Source organism: Barbus barbus, assembly GCF_936440315.1.
Source record: "Barbus barbus genome assembly, chromosome: 41".
NCBI classification, from domain to species: domain Eukaryota; kingdom Metazoa; phylum Chordata; class Actinopteri; order Cypriniformes; family Cyprinidae; genus Barbus; species Barbus barbus.
In genome coordinates this window covers 12879331-12898268 of record NC_136719.1, presented here as the reverse complement: position 1 = coordinate 12898268, position 18938 = coordinate 12879331, and the positions used below count along the sequence as shown (strand labels likewise).

At 35.6% G+C, this 18938-nt stretch overlaps 1 protein-coding gene across 9 annotated transcripts in view; it reads right to left on the bottom strand.

Moving 5' to 3' along the window:
- Positions 1-812: 812 nt before the first annotated feature.
- Positions 813-18938, bottom strand: part of LOC306860731 (rho guanine nucleotide exchange factor 10-like protein) — a 52024-nt gene continuing 33898 nt past the window's right edge. For 8 of the 9 annotated variants that reach the window (XM_079402583.1, XM_079402585.1, XM_079402586.1 and 5 more), the window contains 9 exons: positions 18506-18606; positions 18234-18355; positions 8500-8586; positions 7137-7351; positions 6839-6996; positions 5397-5539; positions 3361-3532; positions 3059-3181; positions 813-2978 (listed from right to left, as the gene is read on the bottom strand). In XM_079402583.1, coding sequence (XP_079258709.1) covers positions 2440-2978; positions 3059-3181; positions 3361-3532; positions 5397-5539; positions 6839-6996; positions 7137-7351; positions 8500-8586; positions 18234-18355; positions 18506-18606 — 1660 coding nt within the window. In that variant the 3' untranslated portion in view covers positions 813-2439. The remainder of the gene's footprint in view (positions 2979-3058; positions 3182-3360; positions 3533-5396; positions 5540-6838; positions 6997-7136; positions 7352-8499; positions 8587-18233; positions 18356-18505; positions 18607-18938) is intronic. The other variant, XM_079402587.1, reaches the window with a different exon arrangement.

The window sequence follows — 18938 nt, the reverse complement described above, 5'->3', positions numbered from 1 at the left end:
GAATGGCTATGAATTGTAAATAGGTAGCAATATACTTGAAACTATACTTGCTATTTTTTTTACCATAAATGTAAGAGGATTTGTTTTCTTTATAGCGCATCTTAAATCAACACACGTTGTAGTATAAGTGCAGTTTTTTGCACATCCTCCATAGTCACAGAGGTATGAACATTGTGCTTCTATTTAAGGTTAACAATGGAGGGGCATTATCTTGATCAAGTCCTTCAATTAGCAATAATGAGATTCTTGATTTCCCACAAGACACAAAGCAATCAAACATCTCTAATTAGAAGCCTTTGATGTAAGCATAGTTAACAGCTCAAACTAAATGAGGCTCCTTACTAATCACAACACAAAAGTAACTTACTGTCATAGAGGAAAAACACCATCCTCAAAGTAAACCAAAGTTTCTCTTCTGCAAACATAATAGCTTTTATATTCAATAGCTTGATGCATATAAGAATTAATTAAATGCCTCGTGTCTTTTACTTGAAAAATATAACAGGAATAGCACAAAATTATTAGATGGAATGAGCAAAAACATCTACTATAAGAACGATGAGTGGCTGTTAGACAGGTCAGTTTTACTTCACGTCTGCCAGACGTGTGATTTGGCATCCTTTTCACGTAGCACTGGTGTCACAACGTGCATATATTAACTGCTGCCTGAGCTGCGCCATACTGCGTTTGCTGATATGTTTACTGTGAGAGCTGGCAGTGGCTGCCCAGAGATAAAAGGCTGAAAATATGCTGAGATTCAACATAAAATATTACTCTGCACTATTAGTTTACAGCAGGTCTTCACACACAATGCCATTTCAAAACCATTTAATGTTCATTCAGTTTAAAATCAAATGAAAAGCTTTTAAATGAAATGAAATAGTAATGGAAAAATTGCAGAAACTTCAATTTAATTTTTTTTAACAAAGTGACGCTGCGAAAAACGAGAACCATCAGACACAAGTACCTACACCGAAGACTTTGCTTCTCCTTATCACATTTCACACTAAAATAACATTAAAACATTTAAATAGACCGACTCCGAATATTCAACTACCTTACTTTTCTGTGCACACCGCTTTGGTGGTGCGGCATAAAAAATATCTTTTATCATTTAAACAAGAAATAACTGGGCTACAGCCAATACTCGGATACATAGCTACTAAGGATTACTTTTGTATTACATCTGAAAAAACAAACAACAATAATTACCCTGATTCCTCGCATGCAGATGGGATATAATCAAATGCAATCATTTGGTGGTATCAGTCATTTAGTGAACAAATTTAGTGACAAAAGGTGAGATTTTGTTTTATATTCAGTCGGAGCACATGCTATTATTATCACAGACAAATATTGAATGGCGCGGTTGTTTATCAAGTTAAAGGAATATTCTGGCTTCCTTAAAAGCATTTGTGACATTATGGGTATTACCATAAAAATAGTAAAATACTTTTAACTTGTCCCTCGTTTTCTATAAAAAAACAAATATGTGACACAGAACCACAAAACCAGTCATAAGGGTACATTTTTTGAAATTGAGATTTATACAACATCTGAAAGCTGAATAAATAAGCTTTCCATTGATGTCTGTTTGTTAAGATTGGACAATATTTGGCCGAGATACAACTATTTGAATATCTGGAATCTGAGGGTGCAGGGGCACAAATGGTGGTTTACATTTACAATGGAAGTGATTAGGGCCAATTTAGGATTTATTTGTTAAAGCTGCAGTCCGTAACTTTTTTGTGTTCAAAATGTACAAAATGTATATAATAAGCGAGTACACCATGAATCCATTTTCCAAACTGTGTTTTTGGCTTGTCCTGAATCACTACGGTACACCTATAATAAGTGTTTATATTCAGACTATTTAGACTGGTTCGGGTAGGTACCGCTGCGGAGTAGCCCAGTACCTGCGTGATTCGCCATAGACATAAACAGAGAGAAGTAGCTCCGGCCACAATGTTCTTCTGTTCTTCTTCCGCAAGACGCACGCAGTTCTGTTTATTAACCGCTAGAACGCCAAAAGTTGCGGACTGCAGCTTTAAGCTTAATTATTAAACATGTGTATTATTTGAGCTACAAAGCTTTTTAAATAATCCAAATTTAGTCAGTTTAGGGTTAGAAGGTTTATGGCACCATGTTAAACATATTGTTTTACGTCCTGTGGCTATGCTATTGAAACAGAGTATTTTAAATTATTTACAAACTGGCCCCTTTCACTTCCATTGTTAGGGCCTCACTGTAACCCTGATTTTTTTTTTCTTAAAGAAGGACATTTTTTCGTGCAAATCAACATTATGCCACAAAACCTTCTGGAGGAGAAGTGAAATAAATAATCCTCATAAGCCATACATGTCCTTCAATGATCCAACAATCCTCCATCACTGCAAAAAAACATGATGAAAGCCAGAGGAAGGAGATTTCATTACTGCCTCAAACTGTAATGGGCAGCTGCCAGACCATGAGCATGTTCTCACTGGAGTCAGAGGAGTTGGAGGAATTAGCGAGTCGACGGAACCCTTTTCCACCGGATATAACAGCGGCTGAAGTCACTTTCTCCCTACGTGCCGCTTCCTTAGATGACGGCCCAGGCCCTCTGACCCAAACCTCGGGGTCATCGCTCAGCTCATAGATGGAACCGTCCTCTAGGCTGTGCTCCAGAGAGTCCTGGGTCGAGTCAGATGATTCTTCGGGCCGGGCCGTCAGGAGTTTTCCTGGGAGCTGAGAGGTAGAACGGAGGTGGTACTGCAGCAGCACTCCTTTAGCTTTGGCTTCTACCTGAGGAGAGCCATCTGCCTGCTGGAGGGACTCCTGAGAGGAATTTGTCGCCTCCTTATCTTCAGCTCCACTACTTGAATCTGCACTTTCCATGGCAGAATCCCGCTTTAGAAAATCTTGGGATAAAATGCTGGAGGTGGCAACCAAGAATTCAACAGGGCCGTTATGAGCGTTAAGTGACGTCATCACTTTTCCTGATGGGAAAGAGAAAGCATTTGTGTTTGGTAACACAAAGAAGGCTAAGATGCAATACTTTGTTTAAATTGTGGCTCACCTGTTATTTTGGGAATGCCCTCCAGTCTGGGCACGGGCAAAGTGACAATAATGCCCTGAGCTGTGCCCACCCATAGCAGTCCTTGGCAGATAAGTAGGCTGGTTACACATACCGTTTTTTGACCTATGAAGAAAATATGATAAATTGTCAATATTTTATTGTATTGTATTTTGCTACCAACTAGCTAAATTTCAAACATTTTTGTGGATCCACTTGACACTCATGCCCCTTTCAGGACCTGTGTGCCAAAACATTATCCTGCAGAATTCATATCCTGCACAATAATCACACGTTGGACTTGCCAGGGTTCAAATATGCAGAGGGTGTTGAAATGTTGATCTCTTGGAGGTGTTCCAATGTTTCTGTGTGAAACAGACGTAGGGATGATCCCTCTGAAAACGCCATCCACACTCCTCCTCCAGCGCGCACCATGTGGGTCACACTAACCATGGGGTCTGGATGAACTTCAAAACTCTGGGAATCATAAAAGATACAAAATAATGATGAAAATGCATAAAAACAAGAAATAGCAAGAGGAATGGTAGATTTAGAGGGAAAGAGACAAAGAAATCAAAGCTAAACATCAAAGTTTAGGCCAACACTGTGGACTGTAGTGCTCAAGAAAGGGTTTGATTTGATGTCAGGTTATATACTGCCTAATGAAAGTCTGTTTGGGCATATGAGGCTGGGCATATTACATCAGATTCCAGTATGCCAAATGTTAAGGAAAACCATAAAAGCTTCAATTAGTAAATAATCCACTTAAATCCACTAAGAATTTTTGGGAAATGGATAATTTCAAAAGTCAAAATAACATAGCAGTAATAACAGTAGGATGCAATAATAATATTTTATATCTGTGTGTGTTTGTGTACACACACACTTTATCTTTTGATTATATAAAAAAATATTATATACTCTCTCTCTCTCTCTCTCTCTATATATATATATATATATATATATATATATATATGTGTGCGTATACACACACACACACACACACACACACGTGTATAATTTATATTTGATATTTTTCTAATATAATCACAAAAGATAAAATATATACAGGTAAAGGAAACATTTAAGGTAAGCGTTCAAGTTTAAATATTTATTTATACACTTTTTTAGTAACAATATTTGTTGGACCAAATAATGTTTTGATATTTTTGTATGCTATGCATGTTTTCTTCCTTTATTCCTATTTTTCTTTCTATTTATTTATTGTGGCCAAGACTTTAAGCTCTGCATCAAAATGCTTTATGTATAATACTTTTATTTAACAAGAATGCACTGAATTGATCACAAGTGACATTAAAGACATATAATGTTAAAAAATATATTTTTCTTATAATTTATAATTCAAACTCGTTTGAGAGTTTCTATTATTAAAAAAAAAACTCAGAAATATTAAGCAGCACTGTTTTCAACACAATGACAATGATAATAATAATAATAATAATAATACATGTTTCCTGAGCAGCACATCAGCATATTAGAATGATTTCTGAAAGATCATGTGACACTGAAGACTGGAGTAATGATGCTGAAAATTCTGCTTTGCCATACAAGGAATAAATTACATTTTAAATGATACTAGAAACAGTTATTTTAAATTTTAAAAACATTTCACAATATTACTGTTTCCTTGTTACATGCCCTGCAGCTTACCTTTTTTTTGTAGCCACATAATTGCAGACTATGCCTGTACATCCTGCTGTACTTCCTGGACCTTACTTCTGTTTCACAACAGAAAAATTCTGACATTCTGCATTCCCTATAGGTGCAAACAACTACTGACTTGCACATTTAAAAAGGTTAACATGTCCATATGTGTACCCACATCTTATCTTCCGGTTGAACTGAACTTCCAACTTCCAGAGCTGAATTTAATCCTGATATTAAGCATCAGGAAGGCAGAGGGAGGGTGCACTCCTTGCGGCAAAATAGAGAGGTTGGCTCAGCTGTCAGAAGTGATCAAAGGCTAGCACCCTAGCATGCTGTTGGGCTTCTACAGGGAGGATACCTTTTATGTGTGGCTTAAGATGCTCTCTCATAATGCATCTAGCACGGGAAGCCAGAGAAATGAAATGTAAAACTCTGAAATAAAAGAATCATTTCAAGCTTTCCTTAACCAACCTTTGTTACAGAACCGATCTCAAGCTTTGATAGGTGACGTGACGTGACAGTTCACTCTTTTAATTCAAACGGTCTTATGAAAAACAGTTGTGCACTGCATCTTCATTGCGAAGGTGGTGGAATCACATTGAACACATTTTCATTTCACCAACGCATTTCTCAGAGGAGAAGGATCTAATGTCTATGATTTCTGAGTCTCTACCTGAGTCCTGAGAGAGGAGCCTTCAATCACAGAGACCTGGTTGACACAGCTGGCCCACACACACTCGTCTATTTGGAGGAGTTTGAGGACGGGAGCGCATCCAATAACCACATGTCTGCAGGAATCTGGATCCCACAACCCCTCTGTAACCGCAAAATGCATGCTGGTTTTAGAAGCGCTATTGGAAATGGCTAATCTTTAAAAATAAAGCAGCAGATTCAGAGAGGATCAAATCAATCAATCAATGAAGAGAATTAGCTTAGCTTTACTTGTTTCTATTAAATAAGTAAATAAAAAAATACTCAAAACTATATTGTCATAAGCACAAAGTAATATCAAAAACGAGGCATTGGTGCTGTATACAGTTGCAGGAAAAATATGTGAACCTTTTACCTGGAGTTCTAAACAAACATTGTATTCATAAAAATATTTTTTTCTCAGTATCTTCTTTTGTTTTCCACAGAGGAAATAAAATCATGCAGATTTGGAAAGACATGGAGTGAGTAAATGACAGAATTTCATTTTTGGATTAACTTAATTGGAGTCACCCAACCCAACTACATAACTATTTGTATGAATTCATATGATTCGTATGGAAATAGACGATTTTGAGAAGAAACATAAGCATGAAGGTCCACCCCTAAACCTAACAGCCAGTTGGGCATAAACAGATTTTAAACCCATAAACCCACGTTTATCAGGTCATTTTGCAAAAGGATGTAAGTTCAACTGGAACTCAGAAGTTGAGCGGTTCAACAGGACAGTGATCCCAAGCCCAGGACTAAATCAACAATAAAATACCCCATCTGATGTGGCCCAGTCCTGATCTAAACCTGACTGGCATGCTTTGGCAAGACCTCAAGAGAGTGATTCACACCAGACATCCCAAAAATATTGCTGAACTGAAATGATTTTGTAAAGAGGAAACTTTTTTCCCACCCTGCCCTGTGACTGTTTACAGGGCGTGCCCAATAAAGACATGCAAAAGCATAATTTTTGCTTTTGTGTTAAAAGCATAATTGCTTTTGTGTTATTTGTTTAAACAGATTGTGTTTGTCTTTTATTGAAGATTTTATGGAATTCATGCAGAAATCCAAGAGTTCACATATTGTTTCCTGCAAATGTAAATCCAAAGCAAATGAAAAAAAAGAATAGAATTGATCAAATGTATTATTGTAGAGTTAATAAAAGGTATAGTTCACCCATAATTAAAATTCTTGCATTGGTTACTCTTCCTCGTGTCCAACCCTGTTTGACTTTATTCTGTGGAACACGAATGTTGGTAACCAAACAGTTTTGGTGACCACATAACTTCTTTTATGTTTCACAGAAAAAAGAAAGTCATGATTTGGAATGACAGAATGATGACTGAATTTTCATGTTTGAGTGAACTATCCCTTTAATCTATATTTAAACTGAAAATTGCACAGAAATTATTCTACCTCCACTCTTTCGGTTATAAACAGCGACTTTTCCATTACTCAGTCCAGCGAAGAGAAAGTTGGCAGATTGTTTTAGGCACAGAACTGGGCAGCCCTCTGGGTTACAAAATGTTAGCAGACACTGAGCAGCGGTGTTCACACTTCCATAAACCAGGATGCTTGAGAAACACACACAAACAAAAAAAATCAAGAGCTTTTCCCTGGGAAAGAAGCCAATTAGTTGTGGCTGAATGCACAAAATTAGCAAAGTAACGACTCAAATCATTCCAGACCAATACAGGTATGTATTCAGACTTACTTGCCATCCAATAATCCTACACAGATGGTGTTGCCGATCTTGGAAAGAACTTCAGAGGTTTGCGTTTCCAGTTCTTCATCAGTGCTGGGCTCTGTGATATACTCCAGACAAAGCACTGGGGAACCTAGAGAGAAGCTCTTAACGGAGCGTGGAGTGGGTCTGTTAAGGGAGAAAATCTCCACCTGCCCGTGGGAGTTGTCATCCCCACTAGCCACCTGTGCAGTCGAAGAGACAACAAAAAGAAAACAAACATGAGAAGGAGGACATCCAGTGCCTCAACTCACTGACATAGCCCTCTGAGAGGCTGCAGGCAAAAATGATGGGAAAAAAAAAAGTGGAAGCACAGCCATGAGATAAATGATTTATGCCATGTCTTTTGATGTGGAATACTTGATGTTTGTTTCTAGAGCTGCCTTTCGAGAAACTTTTAATCCTACTTCCCTCTTTCTTTTAAACGTCGATCAAACTATTCTAACAGTGATTTTTTGGGGCAGCTCCTGCTACCATCACTTACTTCAGGTGGAAAAGCTCTGTAAGCTGAGAGAAAAATATCACAGAAAAGTACATTTTAATGTAGAGTTGTGATTCAGTCAGATTTAAGATCTGGTTCATGGCCTGGACACTTTTATTTTGGAAAATAAACAAGTTAGTTAACAAATTGGTCTAACAGCACTGGGACTTCACAATTGTGCCTCCTTCTGAAAGTTAAATTGTTACGCCAGCAAGTGGCGACAAATATGAATAAGTCATTGAATCATTCATTAAACCAATTCATTCAAACAATGATTCAGTCAAAAAAGTGATCGTGGGCCTCTCCTAAATAACACCCACACTTGCTATAAAAAAAAAATATATATATATATATATATCTACTGAATTTTACTTGCACTGTAAAGTGTAATGAGTATTCAGAACGACATCACTCTTGCTTATGAAATATCGCTTAAATATAAACTGAATGCTGTGCTGAGGCAAATTATGGAGGTTCAAACCCTGCAGGGAATGATCCGTGAGCTATTTCCATTGTGCCTTTGACCAAGTATACTGAATGTGGATAAAAGAACACCTGCTAAACGACTACTTAGTAAAATGTGATACTGGAGGTCTGGGAAATTGGCACATTGTCATTAAGTTTAAGTAAGGGGCTCAGGATGTTCTCAGTTGTACCGTCCTGATGACAGCCTTGGTTAGAGGTGGACTATTCAAATGTTTGTCGGTGATTTGTTTCCCCTTAGGTGCATCAGAGGAGAGGTGAGGGAAGTGCACCATCAGAGATGTACAGAGATTATATGATATTCCTGCACAAGTGCAGTGATGATTTATAAAGAAGAAAAGATGTTCTCATTGTGAAAAGTGTACCTACCCAGAGGTAGCCCTGAGGCAAGGATGTGCTAGCGGCAGAAAAACCAAGAAGAGAACAGTGGACCGGGTTATACAGGGCAGCCTGCAACTGCAGCAAAAAAAAAAAAAAAAAAGATGATGAGATCACTTTAGGAAATTAGCATTAAAAGCTGCAGCTCTGGAAATCAGTTGAAAATCACAATACTAAAAAAACCACTAAAATGTCTTTTAAATTGCTATATACACACAAAATACATTCACATTTTTTAAAATATGTTTGAAAGAAGTCTTTTCTATTATAACAATGTATTTATTCCTGTGATGGCAAAGCTGAATTTTCAGAAGTCATTTCAGTGTCAAATGATTCTTCAGAAAATATTCAAATATGTTGATTTGGTGAAAACTGTTGTGCTGCTGAATATTTTTGTAAATACTGTGATACCTTTGTTTTTTAGGATTCTTGAAAAGAAAAAAAAGGATGTATTTTAAAAGGAAATATTTCATAACAGTATAAATGTCTTTACTGTCACTTTTAACCAATTTAACTGCTAAATAAAATTATTATTATTATTTTCTTTTCTTTTCCTTTTAAAATAAACCTTTTTACTCTCACAGTACCACTATAATACTGCTTCTGCAATGTGGGATGCAGACAAGTACAGTGGACTATTCTGGTGCAACTGCAGTTTTATTCTGCACACTAACAAGTGATAAGCAAAATTTTGAGTCTATCAACAAAAAGGCAGGATATTATTCCATTTACCCTCAAAATAAGCATCTTGAGGCTCGATTTAAAAAAGGCAAGCATTAAGAGTAGCCTGCTTTTGACTATAGGAATCTTTGATATTAATCAAAAAAGACACCGTGTCACTCATAGACCTTAAGCTTGAGCTCAGAGAAATGTCAGTTTGCTCAGCGCTAAAGGAAAGTCATTTAAACTTAATCCCGACAAACTCTGGTTTTTCATCATTCATGGAGCTGTACTTGCATGCCAATTACAGACATAGCTGCCTTAAAGGGATATTTTCATGTCAATATTTTTTAAAGTATCCTTTTAACTGTGTTGAATGCACATTTTGTTCTAAAACATGAACATTAGAGTACTGCAACAGTGGGATCAAAGAAGAAAAACTGTTTTTTGCATGTTCAAAACACCAACTCGCAGCCAACAGATTATCTAAACTACAGGACAGAATTATTTTTTATTAATTTATTTTGGATTGAAGGCTTTAAATGGGGCATGACAAATATGATGCACATCTTTTGATTGTCCTGTTTCAGAAAGATATTGAAAAGCGATTACATTTCAGATTTGTACAATTCATTCCATTTTATTTCAGGGTGGGAAAGGCATGGGACACTCAAATTTACACACTTTGTTGTCCATGTTTTGGCAGCTGTGGCGGCGGCTCTGATGCATGCTGAGTTAGTTCACATCTAAAAGAGCTGGTGGCCACAGCCAAAACTTGGCTTGGAAAGAGAAGTAAAGGAAGTTAATTGACTGCAGGGTGTTTTGGCTCAAATTAGAAAGACATAAGGTTATTAAACACCCATTGCCATTCACATATAATTTATGCACAAGCCAGACAAGCTATTATTCCAGGTTTAATCATCAGGGCCCACATGTCTGGTGACAATCCCACCCCTGCTGACACTGTGCTAATATTAATTAAGAGTACATTGTTTACCACAGCACGACAACACATCATTCAGCACATAACTTAATATTAACTATAGCACCTTGTAATTACAGCTCATGAGAAGTATACAGCTATGGTTTTAAGGGTTTTATTTTCAACATAATGGTGCATAATAATAAATGTATCGTCATGTCAAAATCCATCCAGTCAATTTCATTGCTAATTAAATGTGACATTACAAAATACAGATACTTATAGGTTTTTTGTTTTTTTTCGGGTTTGCTATTAAAGTAATACTTCACTCCACTAGTACTTGATGTACTACAAGCAATACATATTGCTTTTTGAACTTTGAAAACTCCAGGTTCCATTTCTTCTAATCGCATGGGAAAAAATGACCAGGAAATGTATGAAAAAGCTCTTCTTTTGAAATGTTTGGAATAACATTAAGGCGAGTAAATAATGATAGAACTTTACCATTTTAGCAGCTTGAAAAGAACATAATTACAGTGTTTTGCTGTAAATCTTTTTGCATACACACTCAAGACATTTCCTGTGATTGCGTTTCAAATTTCCATTAGAAGAGACAGAAATGTATCTTCAGTGATGGCAGAAAAGTACAGCCACAGACAACAAGCAATTTTCCACTTTTAGCCCAGACAAAGCTATTAAAATTTTATTACATGCAGGGTTAAAAATATATTTATTGATAAATAAACGTATTGTAATACATGTATCTTAATTTTTAAAATGATTATAACAATGGTCTATTTATATTTTAAATAAATAAATGCAATTTGTTGAATCATTGGCATTATATAGAAACGGGGGACTACTAAACGGCTTTTATCTGTAATGTAATGAGAACCAATTACATTTCTTATGACAGATTAGCCTATAGCAGAGTTTCATGGCAAGAGGATGACCTGTTTAGATGAAACAGTTCTTATTGTGTTTGAGGAGGCTCTTGCATGGGAATCGGAGGCTGCCGCTATCCCTCTCCTGCTGTGAGCCTGATGCTCAGCACTCTGATGTGCAAAACTTGCTCTTCCTGGATATGCACAGTGGGAATGGAGCCCCTTTTCATCTTAAACAATCTACTGGGGCCACAGCTTTTATTCACATTTTCCCCTCCGTGGAAAAAACAGGCAGAATATTTAATATGTACATGAATTAGCCCAATGGAATTATTTATACAAGGTTCTGTGTCAGGCTTGTCATTTTCTTTCAGAATGTGCTGATTTTGTGCTGCTGTATCTTACTGTAGCATTTTAGAAAGACATCTTAATGACCTGGCGATTTCTAGTGTCCTCGTTCCTTCTTTCTGCTTCTCAAGCTCATTATTGCTTTTTGCGTTCTGATAATATGGAGGTGGAAAGGGTATTTATGAGAAGAGTGATTTAAAAGTCAGCCACATTTATCTCATGGGTGTTCCTCCTGAACACAGACTACACTTCACATCACATAAGCAAACGCTCGTTTATTCCTGCATCTTCTCTAGCAGGCACAGATCTGCCTCGCTTTAATCTGCAGTAACAAAGGTTTTCTCCCCCCACTCTATAAACCATCAAACAATTCCCACAAAAAAAGTCTCGTACATAGGTTCAAAAGAAAAAAGTGTTAATAATAAACTAAGTTTAATTAATATTGTAAAAACACAAAGACAAAAACGAACAAACCAGAATGCCACTGAAGCAAATCAGCAGCGTGGTTGAAGATGAGTCGGAGGAGATCAGAAAATCCCTAAACTTCATGTCGGACGAGTTGAGCAAAGTTGCTAAACAACAAACTATGCTACTTGATCTGATGGATGAAGTTAAATAACTGAAGAACCTTGTGAAAGAGAAGGACAAGAAAATTGAAGGACTGGAGAGAAGGATTGACGAGCTGGAGCAATATACAAGAATGGAGGATTTAATTATAAGCGGACTGGAAACAAAACACCGGACGTACGCCAGTACAGTGGCCAGAGACAGAGACAGTGAAGGCGCCCTACCAGAGGAACTACAAACGCTGGAAAAGCAAGTAATCAAGTTCTTTGAAAGCCAGAATATGATCATTCAGAGCGATAATGTTGTGGCCTGTCATACCCTTCCACAAAGGAATGGCGGAGCGAAGCCTGCAATAGTTGTTCGGTTTGTGAATCGGAAAAATAAAGTACTTTGAATGTCAATTACAATGTCACTGTAAGTACAATAATTTGAATTTTAAATCCTTCAATCACGCGGATCATAAAATGTACGAGATTGAAAATGATATTGACCCAGAAAATCACTTTTTTAATGATGTAAATAACAATTGTTGTGAGTATTATACAGAAGATGTGAATATGGAGGGGGCATTATCAATAATACATTTAAATAGTAGAAGTCTTTATAAAAATTTCATACACATTAAGGATTATTTGCGTCAGTTTAATAAATTTAATGTGATTGCTGTGTCAGAGACTTGGCTTGATAATGAGAAAATACATGAAGTAGAATTGGAAGGGTATAATTTGTTTACAGTAAACAGAGTTAATAAGAAACGAGGAGAACTTGCTTTATATGTTGACACAGCGTTAAGATCTAATTTGATTAAAAGTATGTCAGAGACTATAGAAAATCTTTTGGAATGTGTAACTATAGAAATCGATATTGAAAGATCTAAAAATATAATTATTAGTTGTGTGCATAGATCACCAGGAACTTGTACGGATACCTTTATGAATAAATTATTTGGTATGCTCGAGAAATGGAATGAGAACAAAATACAAATTATATGTGGAGATTTCAATATTGATTTATTGAATCCAAAAGGAAATAAGAATAACAGATTTTACTGACACACTATATAGTAAAGGTCTATTTCCTGTGATTACAAAACCTAGTAGAATAACTAAAAATACTGCTACATTAATAGATAATATATATATACAAACAAAATTGAAGGAAAAAATAGTAGGAGGATTCATGTTCCAGTTTTTGCAATCTTTCAAAGATTATTTGATAAAACAAAAGGTAGTAGGATAAATAGTTTTAAATGAATTCGATATAGAACACCAGAAATCATTGCTGCTCTCAGTGAGGACTTAAAGAATCAAAATTGTAGCGAGATTTATGCAAGTAAAGATCTTAATAGTGCTTATGATACTTTTTTGTCCATATTAATCGAAAAATACGAAAAACATTGTTTATGAGGACTGTAAAGAAGCAAAAAAATGAGGACAAACCATGGATTACTAAGGGAATAGAGAAAGCATGTAAAAAGAAAAATGCATTATACAGGAAATTTATAGCAACTAGAACTATACAAGCGGAAAATAGATACAAGACATATAAAAATAAATTAATAAGTATTATAAGATTTAGTAAAAAGGACTATTATAAGTTATTATATATTAAGTTATTGATTGAATTATTATTAATTAAAAAGAATACTGGGAAAGTTGATGACCCAAATTAATTTGTTAATGATGATAAATTAAGTATAAATAAAATGAGTTGTCAATGAATTTAATGAGTATTTTGTAAATATTGGGAGCAATTTAGCAAAAGTGATCGTGGAGCAAAGAACTGGGGATAGGATAGATGAAATTAATATTTCCAGTAATGATTATTCAATGTTTATAAGGGGAGTTGATCAAAAGGAAATACTCTACATTGTTAACAACTGTAAGAATAAATATTCCACTGATTGTAATGATATTGACATGTCGTTAATAAAAAATATTATAGAACACCATATAGTAAAACCATTTACACACATTTGTAATCAGTCCTTTTTAACAGGAATATTCCCTAGTAATATGAAAACAGCTAAAGTTATTCCTCTTTTTAAAAATGGAGATCGTCACTGTTTTTCCAACTACAGACATTTTCTCTTCTTTCCCAGTTCTCGAAAATTTTAGAGAAAATATTTGTGCGCAGGCTTCACAATTTTATAGATAAACACAAATTTTCGAGTGATCATCAGTATGGTTTTAGATCAAACAGGTCGACCTCAATGGCTGTGATGGAACTGGTAGAAGAGATTTCTTCTTCATTGGATAATAATGAATATACTGTGGGGGTGTTCCTAGATTTAAAAAAAGCTTTTGACACTATTGATTATGGAGTATTAATGATGAAACTGGAGAGATATGGTATAAGAGGGAAAGCTTTTGCTTGGATAAAAAGTTACCTCGATGACAGATATCAGTTTGTACAAATTAATAATGTTAAATCAGATTTAATGAAAGTTACTTGTGGTGTTCCACAAGGTTCGGTGCTAGGCCCTAAGTTGTTTGTACTGTACATAAATGATATTTGTAAAGTGTCTAAAGTATTAAAAATGGTTTTGTTTGCTGATGACACTATATTGTTCTGGGAAAAGTTTGGAACAGCTTCTGAATACAGTGGAAATCGAATTGAGGGTTTTCAAAAAATGATATTTTTTGTCAAAAAAAAATGCATCTGATTTCTTTCTGGATCAGAGAGCATTTAAACTTTTTTAACAGTTGAGTCTCTCAGTTATCCTCAGTGTGAAAAGATGGATCTTAAAATCATACAGTCATTAGAAAGGGTTCAAATACAAATGATGCTGAAAAAAAGACCCTGAAGGATTTTTCTATCCCCAAAAAAAAAAAAAAGCTGTGAATCATCCACATTGAATGGGGTCACTTTTATAAATTCAACTATTATTTCCTTTTGTGAATATATTTTTTCAGGTCAGTACTAAATAAAAAAATAACACACATTTTGTATGATCCCTCTTATTTTGGTAAAATAATTAACATATTGCAGATACTGCAAAGTGTCTGTAAAATTTTGACCACAGCTATGTGTGTATATATATACACAAATATATATACACAAAAACATTTTACATAAATTTTAATTTTTTTTAGTATTGTAATTTATAAAAAATGACCCAGATTTGTTTCTTATTCAATAATCTGGTTCACTGTATGTCACAACAAGGAAGAAATATTGATCTGTCGCTATTTCTGTTTCGTTACTACACTTCATATCTAAGTATTATATTTCGGTAAGCAAGTACACTGAACCTCATGGAAGTTTTGTTATTAAACCAAGTAATCAAACCAACTGCAAAGAGCACATGAGCTATGAAGACATTTCTTCTTGGGACTTGTAAGCTACAGTACTGGCACTGGAGTGTACTTCAAAAAGGATGATGACAGAACGCAGATGAAAGCAGATGCACATTCCGTAGGTTAAGACGAGCGTTTGTTCAGTACCAAAGAGGAAAGATGTATACATGCTTGGTGAATCGCAGGCTGACTGAATGCAAATATAGGCATAAAGAAAGTGAAGCCTTAGCTTTTGGGAGAAAGTTTGATTTGATCACAGACCAAAATACTAGGGAATATATTTAGTCCGTAATCTAAACCTTCTGCCAGCACTGAACAATGGGTCCTAAGGCTGAAACCGTCTGACTTCAAAGTACTACACATCCCAGGCAAAAAGAACATCCACTGTCAAGACACATCAAAAACATCAGGTGCAGGATCAGATGAGCATGTGAGGTTTGTAGCTGTAAGAGCGACACATAAAGCAGCCAGAAGACGCATCAGCCACTCATCCAGAGTTGATAGAGGTATGGAAAGCAATCATTAAAGGGTGATTGCATCACATTTTGAAAATAGTATAATATAAACGCATCAACAGCAAATGAGCTTGAAGCATTTGTCATAGTGCTACCTATGGAACACATTTGCTATTAGACATTAGGGATTTGGGAAGACACTTTTTTTTGTCAGGCTGACAGAGAACTAATGAACCAGAACTTTTTGAGGACAATGAGAAAATGTGCTCATAAACTATACTGATTTGTGTTGATAAAATATATTGCAGTGCACTACACTACACTTGAGCTATTGGTTTTGTTTGCAACTGTTTTTCTTTTTACAAAAATAACATATACAAAATGTACAGAAACTTAATCGAAACTTATACAGCTATACTGTAAATCCATACATTTATAAACACACTTTTTCCTGGAAAATGGTGGCATTCGGTGAACAACATGGTTTGTGGCTTACAACACATTCTTACTGATGCTTTAATGACTATTAACAAGTCGTTATTGCAATTTCGACGAAACCTCATCTGTGTTATCCAGATAACAGTATCTGAGTGACAAATCAGTAGAACTGATTGCAAAAACAATGTTAAATACACTACAGAAATCAACGAGCCACCCACTGAGAATGAATATGAGATACTAACCTCAACACAACTGTAGTTCAACAACAAATCATAACAGTACTATAAAAGCAATGAAATTCAATGGGAGAACAGAACTCATCACTAATAAATATAATCAAAACTGGACCGGCAGAAGGGCTTGAATAAAAATGTGAAGTCCTGTGGATCGAAAGTACTGACCAGATGTTGTGAAGCAGCACACCAACCAGGAGGTGTAGAATAGCAATGCCGTACAAAATAGAAGATCAAAGCTATATGTAAATGTAAGGCAACATGTGTTTGATGCAGACACCGTCTGATTGCAAATACTATGTTAGAAAGATTTCCAATCCACCAAGTTGTGCAGTACTGATAGGGCAGATAAAAGTTTAGCATGTTGGCCAAGCAATAAGCAGTGAATTATCGTCTACCACATGCATACCAATGAATGTCTGAATCTAAATCTGAGTACAGTCTGCCTTGTCTGAGATCAAACACTGAGTACTCAAAGGAAATGTTTTTTTCCTGCAGCTCCAGGAAAAACATTGCACATAGGTTGCTCTTTCAGGAGTTCACAGTTAAGAGTGTGCAGTGATATTTCAATAGCTGTTTCTCCTAAAACTGAAAAATCTGAAAACAGAAAAATCTGAAACACATGAGACTTAAGCGAAAGTCTTCATATATTTTCCATTTAATCTCATTGCTGTCTAAGATTTTCAAACCGTTTTGATGCCAAGGACCCCAAATATGATGCCCCATTGTTGTGTGTGTCTTGTGTTTCCACGTGCTCCCTGTGTTTCCATGCCCATATTTGGTTTGTTTCCTGTCCTTGTTAAATGTAATTAGTTAATTCTTGTCCAGCCATGTTCGTCTCATTATTCTGTGTATTTAAAGTCCTGTCTGTTCAGTGTAATTTGGTCTGGTCTACTCGTTACCCCTGGTGTTTGATGTCTGTGAGTTTGCCTTGTCCTGCCCTGTCTCCAGTAAAGTCTATTGTTTGAGTTTACTTGCTCGTCTGCGTGTCCTCGATCCTCCCTGCTTTGTGCACCGTGACAGGACCCCTTTTCTAAAGTGAAGGCAGCTAAATTTTCATGTGCAAAGAGTAATTACTTTATATAAAAAAAGATGTTTGCTCTTAGTGATAACATTTTATTAATATAATCACAAAGATGACATTTCAAAAATGAATTAAATATGATTCTGTCTGTACTAAAAGTCAATTATTAAATATTATATGGGAAATATTTATGTATTGGTGGAATTTTTTAACTGAATGTTTTCTACCCATTATTACAGTAACATTATGTTGTAACATTACGTTGATGTATAAACCCAAAGGGAAATATTTTATATAGCTGTTTTCAACATAACAAATGTTTTTTGAGCAGCAAATCAGAATATTACAATGATTTCTGAATGATCATGTGACTGCAGTAATGATGCAAAAAAATTTTATCACTTTAAATTGCTTTTAAATCACAGGAATAAATTACATTTTAAAATATATTCAAATATAAAAGTTATTTTAAATAGTACAAATATTTCAAAATATTAATATACGTGTGTGTGTGTGTATATATACATACACACTTTACACACAAATGAATTCATAAATGTTACTAAAATGTATTTTGATTACATTTTAAAATATTATTCCAAAAGATAGTGTTTTAAAAATATGTTTTAAAAATTAAATATTTAATATCTGCAGACCCTTAACATTCTCTTGAAAACTCTAAGAGAAACATATTAAGATCTAATTTATAGTTTATTTCTTCCTACAGGTAGAACACAGGCTTACATTTAACCACTTACAATTCACTTACCATGATAACAGAACTTTCATTTTTCAGTCGTTTTTAGTAAAACGCATAAAAAACTACGTAAAATGACTTCGGTCTACAGTAGCTGAATGTGTTCTGCAAATTGGTTGGTTGTCTCTCACTTACCTTCAAATCTTGCATTTTTGGGGTAAACACAGGCAAACGGCAGGCCAGTAACGGACACCAGAATGGAGGCTTAGTCTTTTCATCATCCTCTACGCACACCCAGCCAGGCAAGTTCTCCTCTCCTACACAAATGGTAATAAGCTTAGCCAGAGGCGCAATAGTGTCACTGAAACTCAAAGCTTTTATACACACAAGAAAATGAATCCATGAAAATAATAAGTGAAAGATTCATGTCAACAATGTGTTACTCATGTTTGAGATCCCACACTTACTCAGGGCGATTTTAGCCAGATGCAGGCGATTGACCCAGGAGATTTTGCTAATTGGACTGGGTGTACTGAAGACCACTGCGAAACTGACTGGGCGGCCAGACCTGTCAAGGGATGTACGCACACACACATCCACAAACTGTGAAAATCCAAGAGGGATTCAACACAATCAAAATCCAAGTGAAACAAAGCTTCTTTCAGTTTTCTATTTGTGCCAAGAGTCAAAAGAATTTGTGTCTGCTGGAAAAAAGTACATGGCAACAACAAAAAACACAATTCAGCTTAATGCAGGGGTCTTCAACAGGGGGTCCACAATGGTACGGCAGGGGGTCCGCCAATTACGGTTTGATCTCAAAATAATTGTTTCAAAAAAAGGAAAATAAGCATTAAACAATAATGAACGTATTTCAACCAAAGCTTTTATTGTGCTTCTCAC